The sequence below is a fragment of the Arachis stenosperma genome, chromosome 1 (genome assembly GCF_014773155.1).
Source record: "Arachis stenosperma cultivar V10309 chromosome 1, arast.V10309.gnm1.PFL2, whole genome shotgun sequence".
Taxonomy (NCBI): Eukaryota; Viridiplantae; Streptophyta; class Magnoliopsida; order Fabales; family Fabaceae; genus Arachis; species Arachis stenosperma.
The window spans coordinates 123,359,220-123,377,518 of record NC_080377.1 but is presented as its reverse complement, the minus strand read 5'-3'; the positions used below and the strand labels follow the sequence as shown (position 1 = coordinate 123,377,518).

At 30.8% G+C, this 18,299-nt stretch overlaps 2 protein-coding genes across 2 annotated transcripts; one reads left to right on the top strand and one right to left on the bottom strand.

Moving 5' to 3' along the window:
* The first annotated feature begins 6,143 nt into the window (after positions 1-6,143).
* On the top strand, positions 6,144-6,648 carry LOC130943133 (flowering-promoting factor 1-like protein 3). Its single transcript, XM_057871056.1, has one exon. It carries the CDS (start codon positions 6,170-6,172, stop codon positions 6,503-6,505), a length of 336 nt encoding a protein of 111 aa, XP_057727039.1. The 5' UTR covers positions 6,144-6,169; the 3' UTR covers positions 6,506-6,648.
* A 7,865-nt stretch (positions 6,649-14,513) lies between these two features.
* Positions 14,514-17,410, bottom strand: LOC130961779 (vesicle-associated membrane protein 724). Its single transcript, XM_057887821.1, has 5 exons — positions 17,037-17,410; positions 15,866-16,007; positions 15,655-15,775; positions 15,040-15,102; positions 14,514-14,955 (listed from the first exon to the last, which is right to left on the bottom strand). Exons 1-5 carry the CDS (start codon positions 17,224-17,226, stop codon positions 14,806-14,808), a joined length of 666 nt encoding a protein of 221 aa, XP_057743804.1. The 5' UTR covers positions 17,227-17,410; the 3' UTR covers positions 14,514-14,805.
* Positions 17,411-18,299: the final 889 nt, after the last annotated feature.

The window sequence follows — 18,299 nt, the reverse complement described above, 5'->3', positions numbered from 1 at the left end:
AAAGGTAGGTTTCTTACTTAGTGCTTGCATTAAGGGCAATAAAATCACCAGCAACAACAGTAATAAAATCAGCAACAATGACTAAAAAAAACAATAAAGCACAAAAACAATGAATCAAAAGCAAAAATAATGAAACCATTTCTTTTTTTTTCTTTAGCAACAACAATGAAGTAAAAGCATAAGCAAAATTGAAAATAAAAGTCGAAACAAAATTAGAAATAGAAATAGAAGCGGAAATAAAAGTAACAAAAGCATTAAAATTAAAAGAATAAAGTATCAGATGCAAAATTAGAAACAGAAACAAAATAAAAAAAATCAAAATTAGAAACATACAGATATAGTAGCAGAATCAAATGTCAAAGTAATAGAAGTAGAAGAACAAAGAATCAAAATTAGAAACAATGTGATTAACAAAATCAGAATCAGAAATATGTGATTAATAATCTGATTAATAAAACCAAAAACAGAAGCAAAATTGCCCCAAGCAAAATTGGAAATCGCCGGAGGTGATGATGAAGAAGACCTGGCAGAGGACGCTGTCATTGCAGTGACAGCAACAAGAAGGGCGAGAGTGCGGTCAAGGGTGACTTCAGCGACGATGCGACGCTTGTTGAGGGACTGAACAGTGGCGACGCAGATGACGTTTGTTGAAGTTGACGCGGACTGGACAGACGATGCGACTCTTGCGAGAAAGAGGAGCGGCGAGATCAGGTGGCGAAAACCGAACGACAAGGAGTAGTGGCGGCGACGAAGAGTAGCGACAGCAGATTTTCTTCCCCTTCTCTTCCGCACCTTCTCTTCCCCCTCTCCTTTCCTAACCCCCCCGCGTGATTTCCTTTCCCTTACCTTGTTTTTCTTTTTTCTTTTTATTTTATATTTATTTAGTTAAGGATAATTTAGTAATAAAAATTAAAATTTTAGTAAAAAAGATGATTTTAAAATTAAGTTAAATTTTAGGTACGATTTGGACAAAAAAAATTTAGAAATAAAAAATATTTTCAATCCCTAATTTAGAGACCAAAATCATACTTAACTCCATCATTTAATATGATAATAAATTAGTAATATATTTGCCATTGGAGATTTTTGGTATATGAATAAATTTATTAGGTGCATCTAAAATAAACCCAACAATTTTATGCGCATTAAAAATGGCATTTTTTATGAACTATTAGTTTTTATTAGATTTTTTATGAACTAATAGACTTTATAAATATAAACATATTAATACATACATATATAAATATATTTTAATATATGATATTTTTAAATAACAAGTGTAATATTTTGTTTGAAAATTAATAAATATAAAATATATAAATACATACAAAAATATTTTTTATTTATTCAGATTAATTACTATGTAATATTATTTTTAATTATAAAATATAAAGTAATTAAATTATTTTATATTACTTAAAAATAATTAGATTATACATTAAAAACTAAAAAATATTGTAATAGTTAATTTTTAAAAATATATTATTTTATAATATAATTTTTTTATCCAAATATTTATACCCATATATTTTATTTAAAATATTATATATAATAGATAAAATATTAATTTTTTTATCTTTTACACTTTTAAACAAATATTTTTAAATTTTTTTATTTATACTCTTAAAAAATAGAAATAGAAAATAAACAGCATTACTTTTTCACTTTTTCAATATAAATAAAAATTTATTTTTACAAAAAATAAAAACTATGAAATGACATGAAAAAATATAATTATAATTAATATTTTCATATAATTATATATTTTTTATTTTTCATATTTTTTTTACTTTACATAAAATTGATGTTTCAACTATTACTACAAAGTAAAATTTAAAAAAGTAAAACTAAGAGAAAATTTTACTTTTTTTAGAGATGTTAAAATGATATTCTCTTTTTTTTTATTTATAAAATGTATATTATTCTCCTCCCTTATAACTTTTAAAAAACCTCCTCTTTAATTCATTTTAAATTTTGTGTTAACTAATATTGACTTTATCTATTTTTCAAAAAAAATAAATTATTTTTTACAAAAGTTTTATTTTTTTATCATTAAATTTTGCTTATCAAAATACCCTTTAATAAATTATTTTTTATTAATTAAATTGTGTTTTTACCAAAATATTTTTTTAAAAATTTAAAAATTTTATTTTTTCTAAAATACCCTTTAATAATTTTTTAATTATTAAATTATGATTTTACCAAAATTTTTGTTAACAATTATTTTTATATTATACTATTAATTTTTTGATATCAATATGTATTATTTTAACATTAAATAAAAAATCTTGGTAAGATTATTTTTCGATATCAATATATATTAATTATTATGCATATTAACAGTGGTAAGATTTTTTTTATTTAATGTTAAAATAATATATATTGATATCAAAAAATTAATAGTAAAATATAAAAATAATTATTAGCAAAAATTTTGGTAAAACTATAATTTAATAATTAAAAAATTATTGAAGGATATTTTAAAAAAATAATTAAATTATTAATTTTCTTAAAAAAATATTTGAAAAATACAATTTAATCAATAAAAAATAATTTATTAAAGGGTATTTTGATAAAAAAATTTAATGACAAAAAATAAAATTTTTACTAAAGGATATTTTTATAAAAAAAATTATTTTTTCTTTTAAAAAATAAATAAAGTTAACATTACTTAACACCAAAAATTTAAAATAGATTTAAGAGGAGTTTTTTTAAAAATTATAAGAGGAGGAAATGTACATTTTACAAATAAAAAAAATGAGAGTATTATTTTAACATTTCTCAAAAAAAGAGAGTGAAATTTTTTCTGAAACTAATTATCTAACTATAATTTAATAAACAATTGACAACTTTAGTAAAAAAATAAAATATATTCACCTAATTCTTTTTTTCTTTTATTTATTGTAAATACTACTCATCGTGACTGATGTGAGAGATTCCAGAAAGAAAGAGCATTGATACATTTACATAGACTCATGAAAGTCACAAACTAATGTGTATACATATGTATAAGGGTGTTTATGGATTGGATTATATCCGTAAATTTGTAGTAAATATCCGTATTTAATTTAAAAATTGTGGATTTGATCTGATCTGTAGTCTGATCGGATTGGATAGGATCCGATTCGCACTCTTTATGGATCGGATCGCGGATATCTGCTCAACATCCGCGTATCCGATTCGCGGATCCACAGATCCGCACAATAATAATTAAAAAATATATATATATATATATATATTTGATATTATATTTACTTGTTTGTATGTTTTAGTTAGTAGTTATTATTCATATATTATTTTATTTTAATTTTGTTATTTAGAAAAAAATTGATTAAAAATATTTTAGAAATAAATAAGTTTAAAAGTGTGAAAGAAATATTTTTATTGAATTTCTTTTATATTGAAATATGATTAAAAAGAAAATGTTCAATTATGTGAATATACCCGATATTCGATCCGATCCGATCCAATTTACAAATGTGCGGATCGGATCTAACACTAGAAATTCGGATATCATATCCGATCCGATCTAATAAAAATTGTGCAGATCAGATCAAATTTTCGGCCATATCTGATCCGATTTGCGCACACTCTTACATATGTAAAGATTTTGAATCGTGACTATATTTATATATGGTATCCTTAAAAGTGAATTTTATCTATATTTAAAAAATTCAAAATAATGTGAATTATTTATTTTTATTTTTTAAAAATATAAATAAAGAAATTAAAAAATATTTGTTTAACAGTATAAAAATAAAAAAATCAATATTTTTATGTATTATATATAATAATATTTTAAGACATATATTAATATGAAGGGATAACTTTATGTACATTAAAAAATATATGATTATATAATAGTTAATTTTATTAAATAATATTATATATAATATTTTTAATAAATTTCATGTTTACAAATATTCAGATAAAAATATTTCTATAATAATATATTTTTAACAAAATTAACGATTACAAAGTTTTTATCTTTTTAAATGAATAATCTAATTATTTTCATGTAATATAAAATAATTTAATTATTTTATATTTTTAATTAAAAATAATACTACATAATAATTAATCTTAATATGTAAAAATATATTTGTATTTATTTATATATTTTATTAATTATTATTTTAAAGCAAAAGAGTATATTTATCAATTTTAAAATATTATATATTAAATTATATTTATATACATATGCACTTATATTATATACTTATAAAATTTATTAATATTTTTTTTATAATATTTTTATTTTTATTTAATAAAATTTAATAGTTCATGAAAAATGACACATTTAATAAACACAAAATTGTTAGACTTATTTTAGAGGCACTCAAATTTATTTCACATTAACTTGATTTGCTAAACAAATTAGAGTACAGTTAACTAATAGCACGGTATAAACTGTAAACCTTTGTCACATATGGGTAGGTATATAAATAATTATATTTTTAATATATTTTTAAGTAATTTTTTTGTATTTAATTAAATATTTTATATAATTTTTTATTTATTTTACGTTATTTTTTTAGAGATTAACAAAAATTAAACTTCAAACTTTTCACTGATAAAAATTTTGATATTATATTATAATAAACTAATAAAAAAGATACGTAAATAATTTTATTTTTAATAATTCTAAGCAAAGAAATGATATCTAAATATATAAAGTAACTTGGTGAGAAGTTAAAAGATATATACAAAATATATAGTCCATGTGAATTAATTTAATGTCTGTGAGAACGAAAGAAGATACGGTGACTCTCCATACTAGTGTTTTCCTCACGTAAAATACAATGTGCATGTCAATTTTGTTACATGCCTGTATATATGCTTATTCATCTAATTAACTAAGTTGAATATTAATGATATATATGCTTTCAATTAAAATTGTCGCAGAATAAAGCTATTCTCAGCCAAACAAAACAAAGATTCCGGCAGTGTGGGGTTGCGATGATAATAATATTTGGGACTATATTCGCAACTGGCCATATGGGCAAAAGAGAATCAACATTCTCCTCCCAATCCTATTATTAAGATGGGGTGAAGATAAAAAAAAAACACTTTGATCCAATTTAAGTCGATAAAAAAATATATAAATAATTATATTAAAAATATTATATGTATAATTAATTATAAATTAAAATCATTATATATTTATATATAATTATATATAATTTAATTTATTTATAGTGTGTATTTTATATTTTAATATATATTTTATATAAGTTGTTGATTTAATAGTTAAATTTTTTTATATATTAAATTTATATAAAATTTACATAGAATTTTTTTTATTACTTTAAACTAATTTTAAATATTATCTAAAGAAGAACGTTAAAATACTAATAGAATATTTTTAGCTAGCAATTAATTAATAATATTTAAAAATATAAATTAAAAATATATTATTTAATTATTAGACTAAAAAAATTATATTAATAACTAAAAGTACTAACAAAAAACAATAAATAAATTCTGCTAGTTAGTGCTTAAATTTTTCTATTATCTAAAACCACCTCTAAAAAAAATTTAAATAAATTGACAAAACTTTAAATACAGTCAATTTTATGTGAAGTTAATAATTAAGAATTGTTATATAAAAATTTAATTAAATTATTTAATAATTTTTAATTGTTAACTTCACGTAAAATTAATAAGAGCTAAATTTTTACTCATAGATAATGAGGAGGAAAGAAATGGTAAAAATTCAGGTGCATTCAACTTTACATAAAGTTAATAATTGAAAATGGTTAGATGATTTGACTGATTTGATTAAATTTTTATCTAATGATTCTTAACTATCAACTTCACGTGAAGTCGAATGAAGTCGAATGTAGCCGAAAAGAATAGTAAAAAAATTGGAATAGGACCCCTCGCCTCTATCTGTGTGTCTCCACCACATTGAATTAGCTGTATTCCCATCCAAACATCATCACGCAGAAAAGTACACTGCAAATATATATACCTTCAATTCAATTCCTCCCCTCCAAAATTTATATTCAGCGTTCATATCATGGAGATTCCATATAATATAATAATAATCAAAATAAGTGAATAGAAAAGAATAAGTCCCCTAACGAATAGTCTATAAATAGACGCACACACTGTGATGAGAAATTAAAGTTGGGTGGCATTGTAGAAAGAAAAGAAGAAGAAGAAGATGTCGGGGGTATGGGTATTCAAGAACGGGGTGGTGAGGTTGGTGGAGAACCCAGGCGGGGATTCAGTGCAAGGTGGAGGAGGGAATGGGAGGAACAAGAAGGTGCTGGTTCACAGCACAAGCAATGAGGTGATTACTTCCTATTCTGTGTTGGAGAGGAAGCTCAACAGTCTCGGCTGGGAGCGCTACTACGATGATCCAGACCTTCTTCAGTTCCACAAGCGCTCCACCGTGCACCTCATCTCCCTCCCCAAAGACTTCAACAAGTTCAAGTCCATGCACATGTACGACATCGTCGTCAAGAACAAGAACTCATTCGAAGTTAGAGACATGTAATTTCATTTGTCTATCTTTCCATTCATCACGTGTTCGTGTTTCTTGTCTTAGATTAGGGGGCCGGGGGTTCAGAATTAATGAATGTTTAATTTGTTTATGTATGTAGGTCTTAATGATGATGATGTTAATTATTTGTGTGTGAATGTGTATGCATGTAAATTTCTTTGTATGCAATTAACTACTCAGCTTCCTTCTCCATATACTTGTTCGCTAAGTCATCTCATCCATTTCTTCTCTTTTATATGATCACTAACATATATATTCACCAATCTGTTGTTGTAAATGAATAAGTTGGTTTCTGCAACTAGCGACATTATTCGAGAGTTCTTCTAAAACGACATCCGCTTCCGAATAGAGTTAAGGAGAAATATATTTATTAGATGAAATGTTTTTTTTTTCATTTTTTATATATTAAAATTAATTAACTTTAATATTAAAAGTAAAAGATATACAAATTAAAATAGATATACACAAAAATAATCCATATAATAATTTCTCAAAAATAAATACATATTAAAACAAAAAATTACTCGTCCTCTAAATTGGTCTTTAAATATTTTTTAATTAAATTTATTTTTAAAATTTTTTTAAGTTAGTCACGTTAGTTATTATGTCACTTCTGTTGTTAACAGCATCAAAATTTAATGATGTAGTATGTTTAACGACATCACACTGACCACAACACATATTTAGTAGCCTTAATTAATTGTTAATATGATAAGTTTATACAATTAGATTAAATTAACTCCAAATTGATTAGGACCTCAAGACATTGAAATCTTTGGAGAACAGGTGATCTTTCAAAGATAAATCACTAAAAGAAAAACATTGAGAATTGTCAGATTTACCATTGGATTTAGTGGTGACAATTACAGTCGGATTTAGCGACGGATTTTATGAGGAATTTGTCATATCAAATGGATGCCGGCGAATAGTCGCTTCCAACGGTAAATCTGTCGGTAACGTTTAGTGGAAAACCACAATAAATTGGCACCAAACTATAGCATCAAAGTTACCGTCAGATATCCGACGATAGAGACGTTCAATGGAACGCTGCGTTTTGGAGATTCGCATCATGTTACTGTCGAAAATATCCGCCGGTAAATTCGACAGTAAGCGTGTCCTAAATTAAAACCGCGAACTCCTTTCTTTTCATTTCAAATTCACTCTCTCTGTCTAACTTCTCACCTTTGTCTCTCTCTCCTCTCACCCTCGCACTCTCTCTTTAACCTTGTTATCTCTCCACTCCATCAACCTGCTCCGCCGCTGTCACTGCCTGCTCCACCACCGTCGCTGCTGGACGTCTCTGCTGCTGCTGCTGTAATGTCCCTGCTGCTTCTGCTTTTGCCGTCACTACACCTCCACCCCTCTTCAAGGTTTTTTGTTTGAACTATGATTATTTCAAATTTAAGTTAATCAATTAGTTAGTAGAGATTAGTTTGTTTAATTTTATGTTTTGGTGGATTTAGATGGTTAGAATAGGTTAGAATAGACTCTAAGATTGTTGAAAAATGTTAGATTATTGAGCTGTTTGTTGATTATTGCTACTAAAATTGTTAGAAAATTTTTTTATTGTATTAATAATGATTGAGCTGTTTGTATGTTATCATAATAATGATTGAAAAAATTAACCAATTAGAAAAGATTGATGGATATTTGATTTGGATGAAACCCTTAAAAGGTGGAGAAATCCGAATGTTAGGAGAGACTCTATCAAAGTTTTTATAAGATTTTCTATGAAATCAAAAAAATTAAAATTATGTTTTCAAAATTGTTATAATTAATTGTTGTGTTGCTGTATTTTTGTGCAATTGTTAATTTGAATAATTATTTTTATCTTAGTTTATGTTTTTTTATTATTTGTTCTAATTTAATTATTTTGAAACTAAAACATATGTAATTTTTTTCTTTAATTTACTAAACTAAAACACTTTTAGAATTATTTGTTATTTCTTAAATTTCTTCTTATGTTATTTGTTGGTATTTGTCATGTTATTAATATTTTATTAATATATTTGTTGTCCTGACATGACGACAGGTAATAGAGGTAGGTCGAGTGGGTCACGTGGTCGTGGTAGAGGGCGGGCTTTCACCGAATCTCCCAAGGCTGCCCAGTCATCGCTCTCTACTCCGGCTACCTCGTCGACCCCTGTGACGTCACAAGCGGACCCATCGAACAAGCAATTCATCATGGTCCCAAACCCGAACTGGGTGTCTTCTTCTGATACGCCTTCCCTGCAGATACAGTGACGACGTCGACAGAGCCCACGGTAGGTGATTCTTCCATGCCCTCGAGCAAGATGTCCTTCCACCATTGTCCGTCATCTGGCCGAGGATTTCGCCCAATGGCATGCAGTCGTGAGTTTAATTTTTTAATATTAAGTTTGTTTATTTTAAGTTTGTTTATATTAAGTTTGTTTATCCTAAGTTTGTTTATCTTATGTGTTTATTAATGTGAGGTTTTTTTCTCTAACATGTTTGCACCAAATCCTAATGCTTGCACACAGGAGATATCCGAGGTCATTAAGTCCATGTACGACCACTCGTGGCTGACCTACACGCAGATCCTAGTTGATGTAAGAGAGAGTTAGTTTCAAAAGAGAACGGTAAGAACCTAATTTCGTTTGAAATACTTAACTGTATAGGAACTGTATTTTATTCCGACTAACTAATCTTGGTGAATCACTTTGTACAGGTGAAATTCATATGGGATGCAAAACACAATGTCATGATCAGAAAGATCTATGACCACAGAACAACCAAACGTTTTCAGCAGATGATGGGAGACATTCGTCAGGGAAAAGACTACCTGACATCATGGATCTGTCCAAATGTCAAGCATGAATTTGGGGCTATTTCAGAGATAACGAGGGGTTAAAGCGTCGCCGTCTGACGAACATCGCTAACAGGGCTTCACCCAGATCGTCGAGCAATATAGGAAGGTTAGCAACTTTTATGAAGACGAAAACCTGACTGGTAAAAATTTTGGTATTGTTTAATGTTTTTGAAGTTACATGAATTAGTTTTTTACTTTCTTTTTTTATTATTAAGTTAATTAATTACCTAGTAGAGTAAATGTGAGTTTAATTTTTTGTTTTAGTGGATTTAGGTGGTTAGGATAGATTAGATTTTTCTCTGAGATTTTTGGAAAATTTTGGATGGAACTCTTCAAGAGTGGCTAAATCCGAATTTTATGGGATACTTTGTCAAAATTTTCATAAGATTTTTAGTGAAACTGAAAAAATTAAAATTACATTTTCGAAATTATAATTAAGATTTCTTGTATTTTGGTTCATACTTATATTTGTCTATCTTTGTTTAATTTGTTCCTTTATTTTATTACTTGATTGATATATTAATTTGTAGTCTAAATCGCTAGATCATGAGGCAATACTGGCGAAGACCTTCAAGTATACACATACTTTGAAGGCAAACAAGAAAAGATTTGTTGACGAGCAGTCTGTGGCCCATTATATGGGTTTAAATTAATCCTAAGTTTCAACTTTATTTGGTAGTCAATTATTTAACTATTATCCTAATCACAACTAACGTATGTGATGCAGGAGGAGTACGCGCAGAGGTTGGAGGCCGCGACCCAGCAATCTCAGCCGCTTAGTGGGGCCGATGAAACCGGCTTCTAGACATCAGTGGTGGATTCCGATAGGATTTGGCGTGAGACCACCTTTTAACTCCACAAGAATTGCCTTTTCGGCTTGGGGTCGTTCTTCACCAGTGGCCTCCGCTCCTCCGCATTGGCGGCTTCCTCTACCTCTACCTCTGCCACCAGCCCTACTGATCCCCAAGAAGTTGTCAACCTGAGGGAAGAGGTGCTGAAGCTAACACAGGAACTTCACCAACAGGCAGAGTAGTTTGAGCAGAGGTATCGAGAGATTCTTACACGCATTGCCATAAGCTTGGACCTGACAGAGAAGTTGTAGCAGCTCGATCAGTTGCTACAGCAGATGGAGGAGTATAGCCAACAGATGTGCATTGAAAGCAGCGGCGCTGCTGGAGGGGCACGACGGCAGCACCTCCTCCATCGTCTCAGCAAGGGGTCCACGAGGCCAACAACAACAATGAAGATTACCGGGATCTTTAGGGTTTAGGGTTTTACACATTTTTGTTTGTCTATTTCATTGTATTCTACATTTGTGACATTTTATTTCATTCAAACTATTTATTTTTTAATAAAATAATTTCTTGATATCTGGCAACATTAAATTTCTGCTAACAATTTGTTAACAAGAGTCTACTAATGGTGGCTTAACTGTGCTAAAAAACTTTAAAAATAAAACTAAAATTGCTGTAGAATTTACCGTCGGACTTAAACTTGTGAAACGGTGCCAATAATTAGCGTCAAATAAAATAAATCTGTCGATAATTAATTTTCAGTGACGTTTATTCCATCAACCCAAAGATGACGGTAAATTCAACGAAACTCCGTATTTTTTCTGCAGTAAATTTGACTATTTACTCAAATATTGTGCTTGCATATATACAATGATAGGTTAGATATGTAATAATTCATGCATTTACCTCCTTCTATTAGCTTAATTTTTTAAAATAATTTTAGGATACAGTATTAGAACTTTTATGACCTAAAAGTCTAGAATTTCTTTTTTATTGGCTCTAAAAAAATTAATTTTAGTATAAGACAAATAAAAATATCTAAGTCTAAATTCACGCAAAAACAAAAAAAATAGTTTCATGACATATAAAAATCGTTATTATAAAGTAATTAGTTAAAAAATAATATATTAACTTAAGAATAATTAAGTTTTTACTTTTTCATTTAATTAATTTTTTTATCTTTAAAGAACTTGATCCATTTAATAAATTGATGTTCAGTTTATATGCCTATTAATTAAATCTAAGAATAGAGAGGATAGAAGTAAAAGTGCGTAAATTAAAGAACACATTTAAATAATAATAATAATAATAATAATAATAATAATAATAAGGAATAAGTATTGTTTTGGTCCCTCACGTTGAGGGTCGGAATCGAATCCGTCCCCGATCTAATTTTCGATTTAGAATCGTCCTTAACGTTTTTTTTTTCGTATTAAAATCGTCATTTTTAATTTTTATTCCTAAACTACCCTTCCTTTTTAATAAAATTAAAAAAATTAAAAAAAAAAATAAAACACCCCACCACCACCCCACCCCTCCGGCCCACCCCCCCCCCCCCCCGGTCTCCCCCTCCCCGTCTCCCCGTCTCCCCTTCCCCCCTCCCCCACCCTCCGGTCTCCCCTTCCCCCTTCCCCCACCCTGCGGTCTCCCCTTCCCCCCTCCCCCACCCCCACCTCACCCCCGGTCTCCCCCTCCCCGTCTCCCCTTCCCGCCACCCCCACCCTCCGGTCTCCCCTTCCCCCCTCCCCCACCCTCCGGTCTCCCCTTCCCGCCACCCCCACCCCCGGTCTCCCCTTCCCCCCTCCCCCACCCTGCGGTCTCCCCTTCCCCCCTCCCCCACCCCCACCTCACCCCCGGTCTCCCCCTCCCCGTCACCCCTTCCCGCCACCCCCCCTCCGGTCTCCCCTTCCCCCCTCCCCCACCCTGCGGTCTTCCCTTCCCCCTCCCCAACCCCCACCTCACCCCCGGTCTCCCCCTCCCCGTCTCCCCTTCTCGCCACCCCTACCCCCACCCCCCGATCTCCCCACCCCACCCCCGGTCTTCCCCTTCCCGCCTCCCCCTCCCCTCCCCCCACCCCAACGTGTTTTATTTTTTTTTATTTTTTAAATTTTATTAAAAAGGAAGGGTAGTTTAGGAATAAAAATTAAAAAGGACGATTTTAATACGAAAAAAAAAACGTTAAGGACGATTCTAAATCGAAAATTAGATCGGGGACGGGTTCGATTCCGACCCTCAACGTGAGGGACCAAAACAATACTTATCCCTAATAATAATAATAATAATAATAATAATAATAATAAGGATAAAGTATATTTTTTGTCCTTAAAGTTTGGTAAAAATTTTAAAAATATTCTTAAATTTTATTTTGTTTCAATTTTGTCCTAAAAGTTTTCGATTTGCATCAAATATACTCTCGACGGCTAAATTTTTTAAAAATTTAAGACCAATCTAACAATAGTACATGAAAATTATGCTTGATTTGCTTGTGTTGAGGGTTGTTCTTATAAAATTGTTGTTGAATTGGTCTTAAATTTTTTGAAAAATTAGCCGTTATGGGTATATTTGATGTAAATCGAAAATTTTTAGAAAAAAATTAAAATAAAATAAAACTTAGAGATATTTTTAAAACTTTTGTCAAATTTTAGGGATAAAAAATATACTTTACTTTAATAATAATAATAATAATAATAATAATAATAATAATAATAATAATAATAATAATACTGAAAAATATTAAGTAATTAATATTTTTATATTTATCTTATATTTTAATATTAATTAATTTTGTATTTTTTATTAAAAATATTAACTACTTAGTATTCTTCACTAGCAAATTGAATGTACAAAAATAAAATATTTGTTAATGCGTTAAAATGCTGTCGTCCCTAATTAAGAAGTGGTATTATTGCTTTCTGTACAATGGTGGTCACGAGTTGAAGGAGGAATTTCTGCATGAACATATGAGTTAAAAAGGAAAAAAAAAAAAAAAAAAAAAAGAAGGGTGCATGGATGAGAATATGGGAAATGAAGTGATCACGTGCGAGCAGGTGAGGAGATTCGTTGGTTGACATTTTGACTTTTCTTACCAACTTTTTGCTGAATTGGACATTAGTTGTCGCCATAGAGGGAGTGTGTTAATAAAGTTTTCTTTCTTTTTCATTTTCATTTTCAGGAGCACGTATATGTTTTTTGTTATAGTAATCCTTTTGATTTCAGATGCCATTTTGGGCCACATATATGTAAATTATTGGAAAGATAACTATACCTAAACTCGTTTTACATTTTTTTTATTTCACCCCAATAATCCGAATTTCATTATATTAATTATTCTCAACTATCAACTACGTGAGTTTTTGCTTAAGAAAGTATATATCTATAGTGATACCGTTTTGATTGTAAACGCAAAGTAAAGTAGATGAAAAAGCTTCTAGTAAAGGAGAAAGAAAGGTCTTTTGAGCATTTGAGAAAGCTAACTTAAATTTAAGTTTATAAAGTTATGGTTAATTAAATAGCATTGATATGTCGTCAAAATTTGGGAAGAATTTGTTATCACGATATAGAAAGGGTATTCATTCGACTGTAATGATTTGAAATGACAGAAGGACTGTATGAATGAATTGAATGAGTGGAAGAATCTTAGCTTGGAGCGTTTATACTTAGGAAAATCTTGCATACCCCAAAATATTCTCTCCAAGATATTACACAGTAAAGTTGAAGCCCTATCCTATCTAACTAGAACCATATGAATGAATGATTCTAACTCTCCATCACTGCAGGATATACAACGTTAATAAGCGTCTATGAAAACAAAGAAATTACATTGCTCGACGTTTTCTTGTTTTGAGCATGAGTTGAACACACTTGAGATTTTTTTTTTCTAATCCTAACCACTCTTTTAATTTGAGTAAACATTCAATCACGCTCCTGTCCATTTTACCGAATAACATCACAACTCTTGGCAAAAATGTAGGAACAAATCGATCCCTAATTCTTGTTGTGGCGAAACAACGTGGTTTTTCTGTGATGTTTGTCAACGACTAACAGAAATCGGTGATGTAACATGTTAACTTGTTGAGTTGGTTATTTAGTACCACGCTAGCAATGTTGGATTGAACAGAAAAGAAATCATCCCTATTCGTTCCATGTTAGACAGAGTTAGTTCAAAAATAAATAGTCAAGAACATTCAGTTTCTTATCCAAGAATAATGACATTAGACACACTTTATTCTTTGTCTCACTTGGTCCATTTGTTCGGCCATAATTTCCTAAGCCCATCCGATCCTTTTTTTTTATTTTAAAAGAAAATATCAAGTCCTCTTTTCTTGAAGAGAGAGGAATAAAGTCAGTTGTGTTTAGAAGGAAGAATGGAGAAACCAAGTTCGATAATATTTTTTCTTTCATGTATTAAAGATTAAAAAAAAAAAGAAAAGAAAACAAAATGAGATAAAAAATTACAATTTGTTTGACAAGGGCATAAAGTCCAGTACAGATACAAGACAACCCTTCCCCACTCTTGGATTTCCAACTATATATCATATATCATTATCGACCAACAAAGAAGGTAGGAAACTTTTTCCATTCACTAACCTTTCCTTTTTCTAAGCAGATTCTTGCTAAATTGCTTTTACAACATCAATTCAAAAACTATCCGCAAACTTGCTCATTCTTTGCTAGTTTGAGCAGCTGAATCCATGGCAGACTGAAAGCCAGATAACCAGGACCAAAAACAACAATATCCCAAGAACAACCAATTTAATTTTCATATTCTGATACCACATCTTTCTACGGATTTGTGTTCCTTTCTTTCTGAAGTCTTGGGCCTGAAAATTAGGACATAGTTGAGCACCATAAACTAGAAAAGCATAAGATTCCAAATGATGGTTGTCAAATGTTGGTCAAATTACCTGTGAGTGCAATGTCTCTGTCTTATCCGCAAGAACAGTTAGATTTTCTCCTCTATCCATAGCCTGGGAGCATCAATAGCAAAAACAAACATTCCAAAGTATCACACTGTCTAGTCTATATAAGTGAAATCAATCAAGAATTCCAGCTAAGGCAACTCAGCTAGAGTGATAGTAACACATGCAAACAGGATAATGGAGAAAGTGGTAATTGTACTACAGAACACAGAACTGAACAGGTTGCAATTTAGTCACTTATTTAACAGTAATTGTATTTGAAGTATTGTGAACTGAAACTGTGTTGTGTTCAACATTTTCAATTCCAATAAATTTATAGATAGAAGCAAAAGAGGGCAGACACAACAATAGCCATTTCCCCCCTAATTTCTGCCACACATTGCAAGTTGCAATAAAGCAGTCCACTGTTAACATAGCAATCCCCTCCCAATGCCATATTCCCCCTTCCCTCCATCTTTATTTCAAGAAACATGGTATATAAATGACAATGAATTACAGGTTAGACTTGGATGCACATTGCACAGAGACAATTGCAAAACAAAATTGCCGATTATCATTAAAAAAAATCCTTGTCTTACTCCAAAACCGTAACATATATACCTTGTCAATATTCTCTAACATAATACTTTTAACTTCTGAAACTTGAGCCTTCACTTTAATTAGCTTTTCAATCTCCTCTGCATGGTCAATGATGTACTTCATGTGCTCCTTCATAACTGGTCTGCAAAGTGCACACATATTATATCAAAGCAAGCATCTAATTATCAATAAATAAACACATCATCAAGGGTTTGGACAGAAATAGGCATACCCAAATTCCTTGTTGAGGCTTTTGGCAACAGCTGTATCCGCTCTTCCTCCACCATATCTTTTCTTAAAATCCGCCTTGACACGTTCTAGGAAAGCAATAGATATCTGCTTACTAACAGATTCCTTGGCAACAACACAGTATGCTGCAGATCACATAGAAGCCCATCCTGATTAGTCATATAGCAACTGATGGTTTTAAACATGCAGACACTAATGTTGCCAATGCAGTTGGCATTGCAAAAACAATATTGCAGCCGCACTTAAGAACCCTGACAACCCAATGTTTCAGTAAAACTTAGAAGTAGGTAGTTTGGTTCTAGAAACTAATGGAAGTCAAAGAGATATCTCAAGAGGTTTGACTTATTTGACGTATTAGCTAAATTAACAGAAAGTTAGAGACCGACATTTAGAAGTGGTAGCTTTGGTATAACCTGGCAAGGGCACATGGCCATGCAAAGACCCCATTGACCATGTGTTACCATGGCACCCTAACCCTAACAACTCAAGAAGCACTCACAAGATCACAGCCACAAGATAAGCTCATGTATGAAGACTGTTTATTGCATGATTAATCTAATATCACTAAATGCTGGACAAAATAATTGGGTGTCCCACTAAGATCCCTGATTACTCATGGTGGAGGGAACATGCATACAATGAAAAGGGATGTGGTAAAAGGAAAAACAAAAATTGAATACCACCACTCACCAAAAGCAAATAATTCTCCAAATGACACCTTGGAATGGTACAGAATCTACAGACATGCACCACAAATCCAGAATAAAAGGTTTCTTTCTTTTTTTTTTTGTTATTTCATCAATGAACCTTAATTGGACATGGAGAACAGCATTACCCAAACCCAAATCCAAATCCCGTTTCTCCTCATTCACTTTGTCTATTGCAGCAATTATTGAAAGAAAAAACTGACAAAATTAGCGAAATGAATGACTCATAAAAGGTAAAGTAAGCACACAAGGAAAATCAATTAAAAAAGAAAAAAAATTAAAGAGAAAGAAAATGAATCTATAAGGCAATCCATGTCACATCGATTTCAAAGAATAGATCCAGCACTTAGAAACAGTCAATTCAAGTTCCGTGTGGTGGAAAAGCTTCTAAAGAGTGCACAAGCACAAGAGACAAAAGAGTTAGAGATCGGAGTAAAGCGAGGTTACCGTAACCATCTTCGACGAGAAAATTGAAGGTGTGGTGGTCACAGCTGTAGGTGAACTTGTTGTTGGAGGACGGAAGTTTCTGAAGACACTGAGCTGCAATCGCCGGGAAGTTTCCCGTGAACTCGGTGTACTCAGCTAACACCATCGTGCCGCGAGCAACAAAGCTGTATATGAACGATTCCTGACCCATCTCAACTGAGTCTCGAACTCGGAAACTCAGAGGCAGAGAGGAACAAGTCTCAATCGTTCTTCTTTAGTTCTGTTTGTTGTTCCAGTGTTACAATTAAGTTAGTAATTTTTAGGCCCCGTTTTCTTTTTTCGCTTTTTCTTTGTTCTGAAGAAAGAAATAATTTCCCCTTTTCTCCGTCATTTATTCATTGGAGAGCACCCACGGCGTTTTTCCTTTCGCATCACAAAATTAATATAATACTAGTATTTATATTTATTTATGGATAAATAAATTGGTTTTTGTCTATTTTTTGAGCTGTAATCATTGACCGGGGTTTGACCTGTGTGAAGTGTGATCTATTCATCACTCATCAGTGGCACTAGCTACTACTACGCGGATTTTGGTTTTTTCTTTCGGCGCTGTTTAATTATTATTGTGGGTTATATTACACGACAATATCTTGTAGTATTTGATAACTAAAACGAATCTAAATTCTAATCCAATTACAATGGTGCTGCCTCGCTGAGTACACCTATTTTATCATTAATAAAACTGTATGGTTAAAGCTAAAGTAGGCGCTACTTCTAGGAAGCTTTGGGGACTTTGCTTTTGCGATGCTTTGCCTCTTCTCGGCTTTCGTTTTATTGATTTCTTTGTTCCTTTCTTCAACACACGAACTTATATTTATTACTTTACTTAAATGCATGCTTCAAGTATCTTTATTTCTGTTATGCTAATTATTTTTTCTATTTCCTTCATTAGTTTTGTCGAGATTTATTTTCTTAATAAATTTCTGCCACAAAATAATATTAGCAACTAAGTTTAACTAAATAATTTAGAGTCACGCACATTTATACACTTACGTATAAATGTTCCTAATAAATATTTAATGTAAACAATTTTCTATTATGTAAACATTTTTTTTGGCATTTTTTTTCTACAATTTTTTTTTGTTTTTTTTTCATATTTTTCTAATTTCTTTGTAGATTTTTCCTTATTTTCTCTACGGATTTTGATCTTGTTGATCGAAAAAATATATTCAATAAAAGTAAGCTGATTCGGAGTAGGTCATGCACGAGTCTCGAGAAGATGTA

Bases quoted from the DNA above. Each gene is read 5' to 3' on its own strand.
- LOC130943133 (XM_057871056.1), top strand. From the start codon at position 6,170: ATGTCGGGGGTATGGGTATTCAAGAACGGGGTGGTGAGGTTGGTGGAG.
- LOC130961779 (XM_057887821.1), bottom strand. From the start codon at position 17,226: ATGGGTCAGGAATCGTTCATATACAGCTTTGTTGCTCGCGGCACGATG. The intron at 15,776-15,865 runs GTATGCCTATTT...TGCACTTTGCAG, and splicing joins AGCCTCAACAAGGAATTTGG to ACCAGTTATGAAGGAGCACA. The intron at 15,103-15,654 runs GTATATATGTTA...TGATGCTCCCAG, and splicing joins TGTTAGAGAATATTGACAAG to GCTATGGATAGAGGAGAAAA.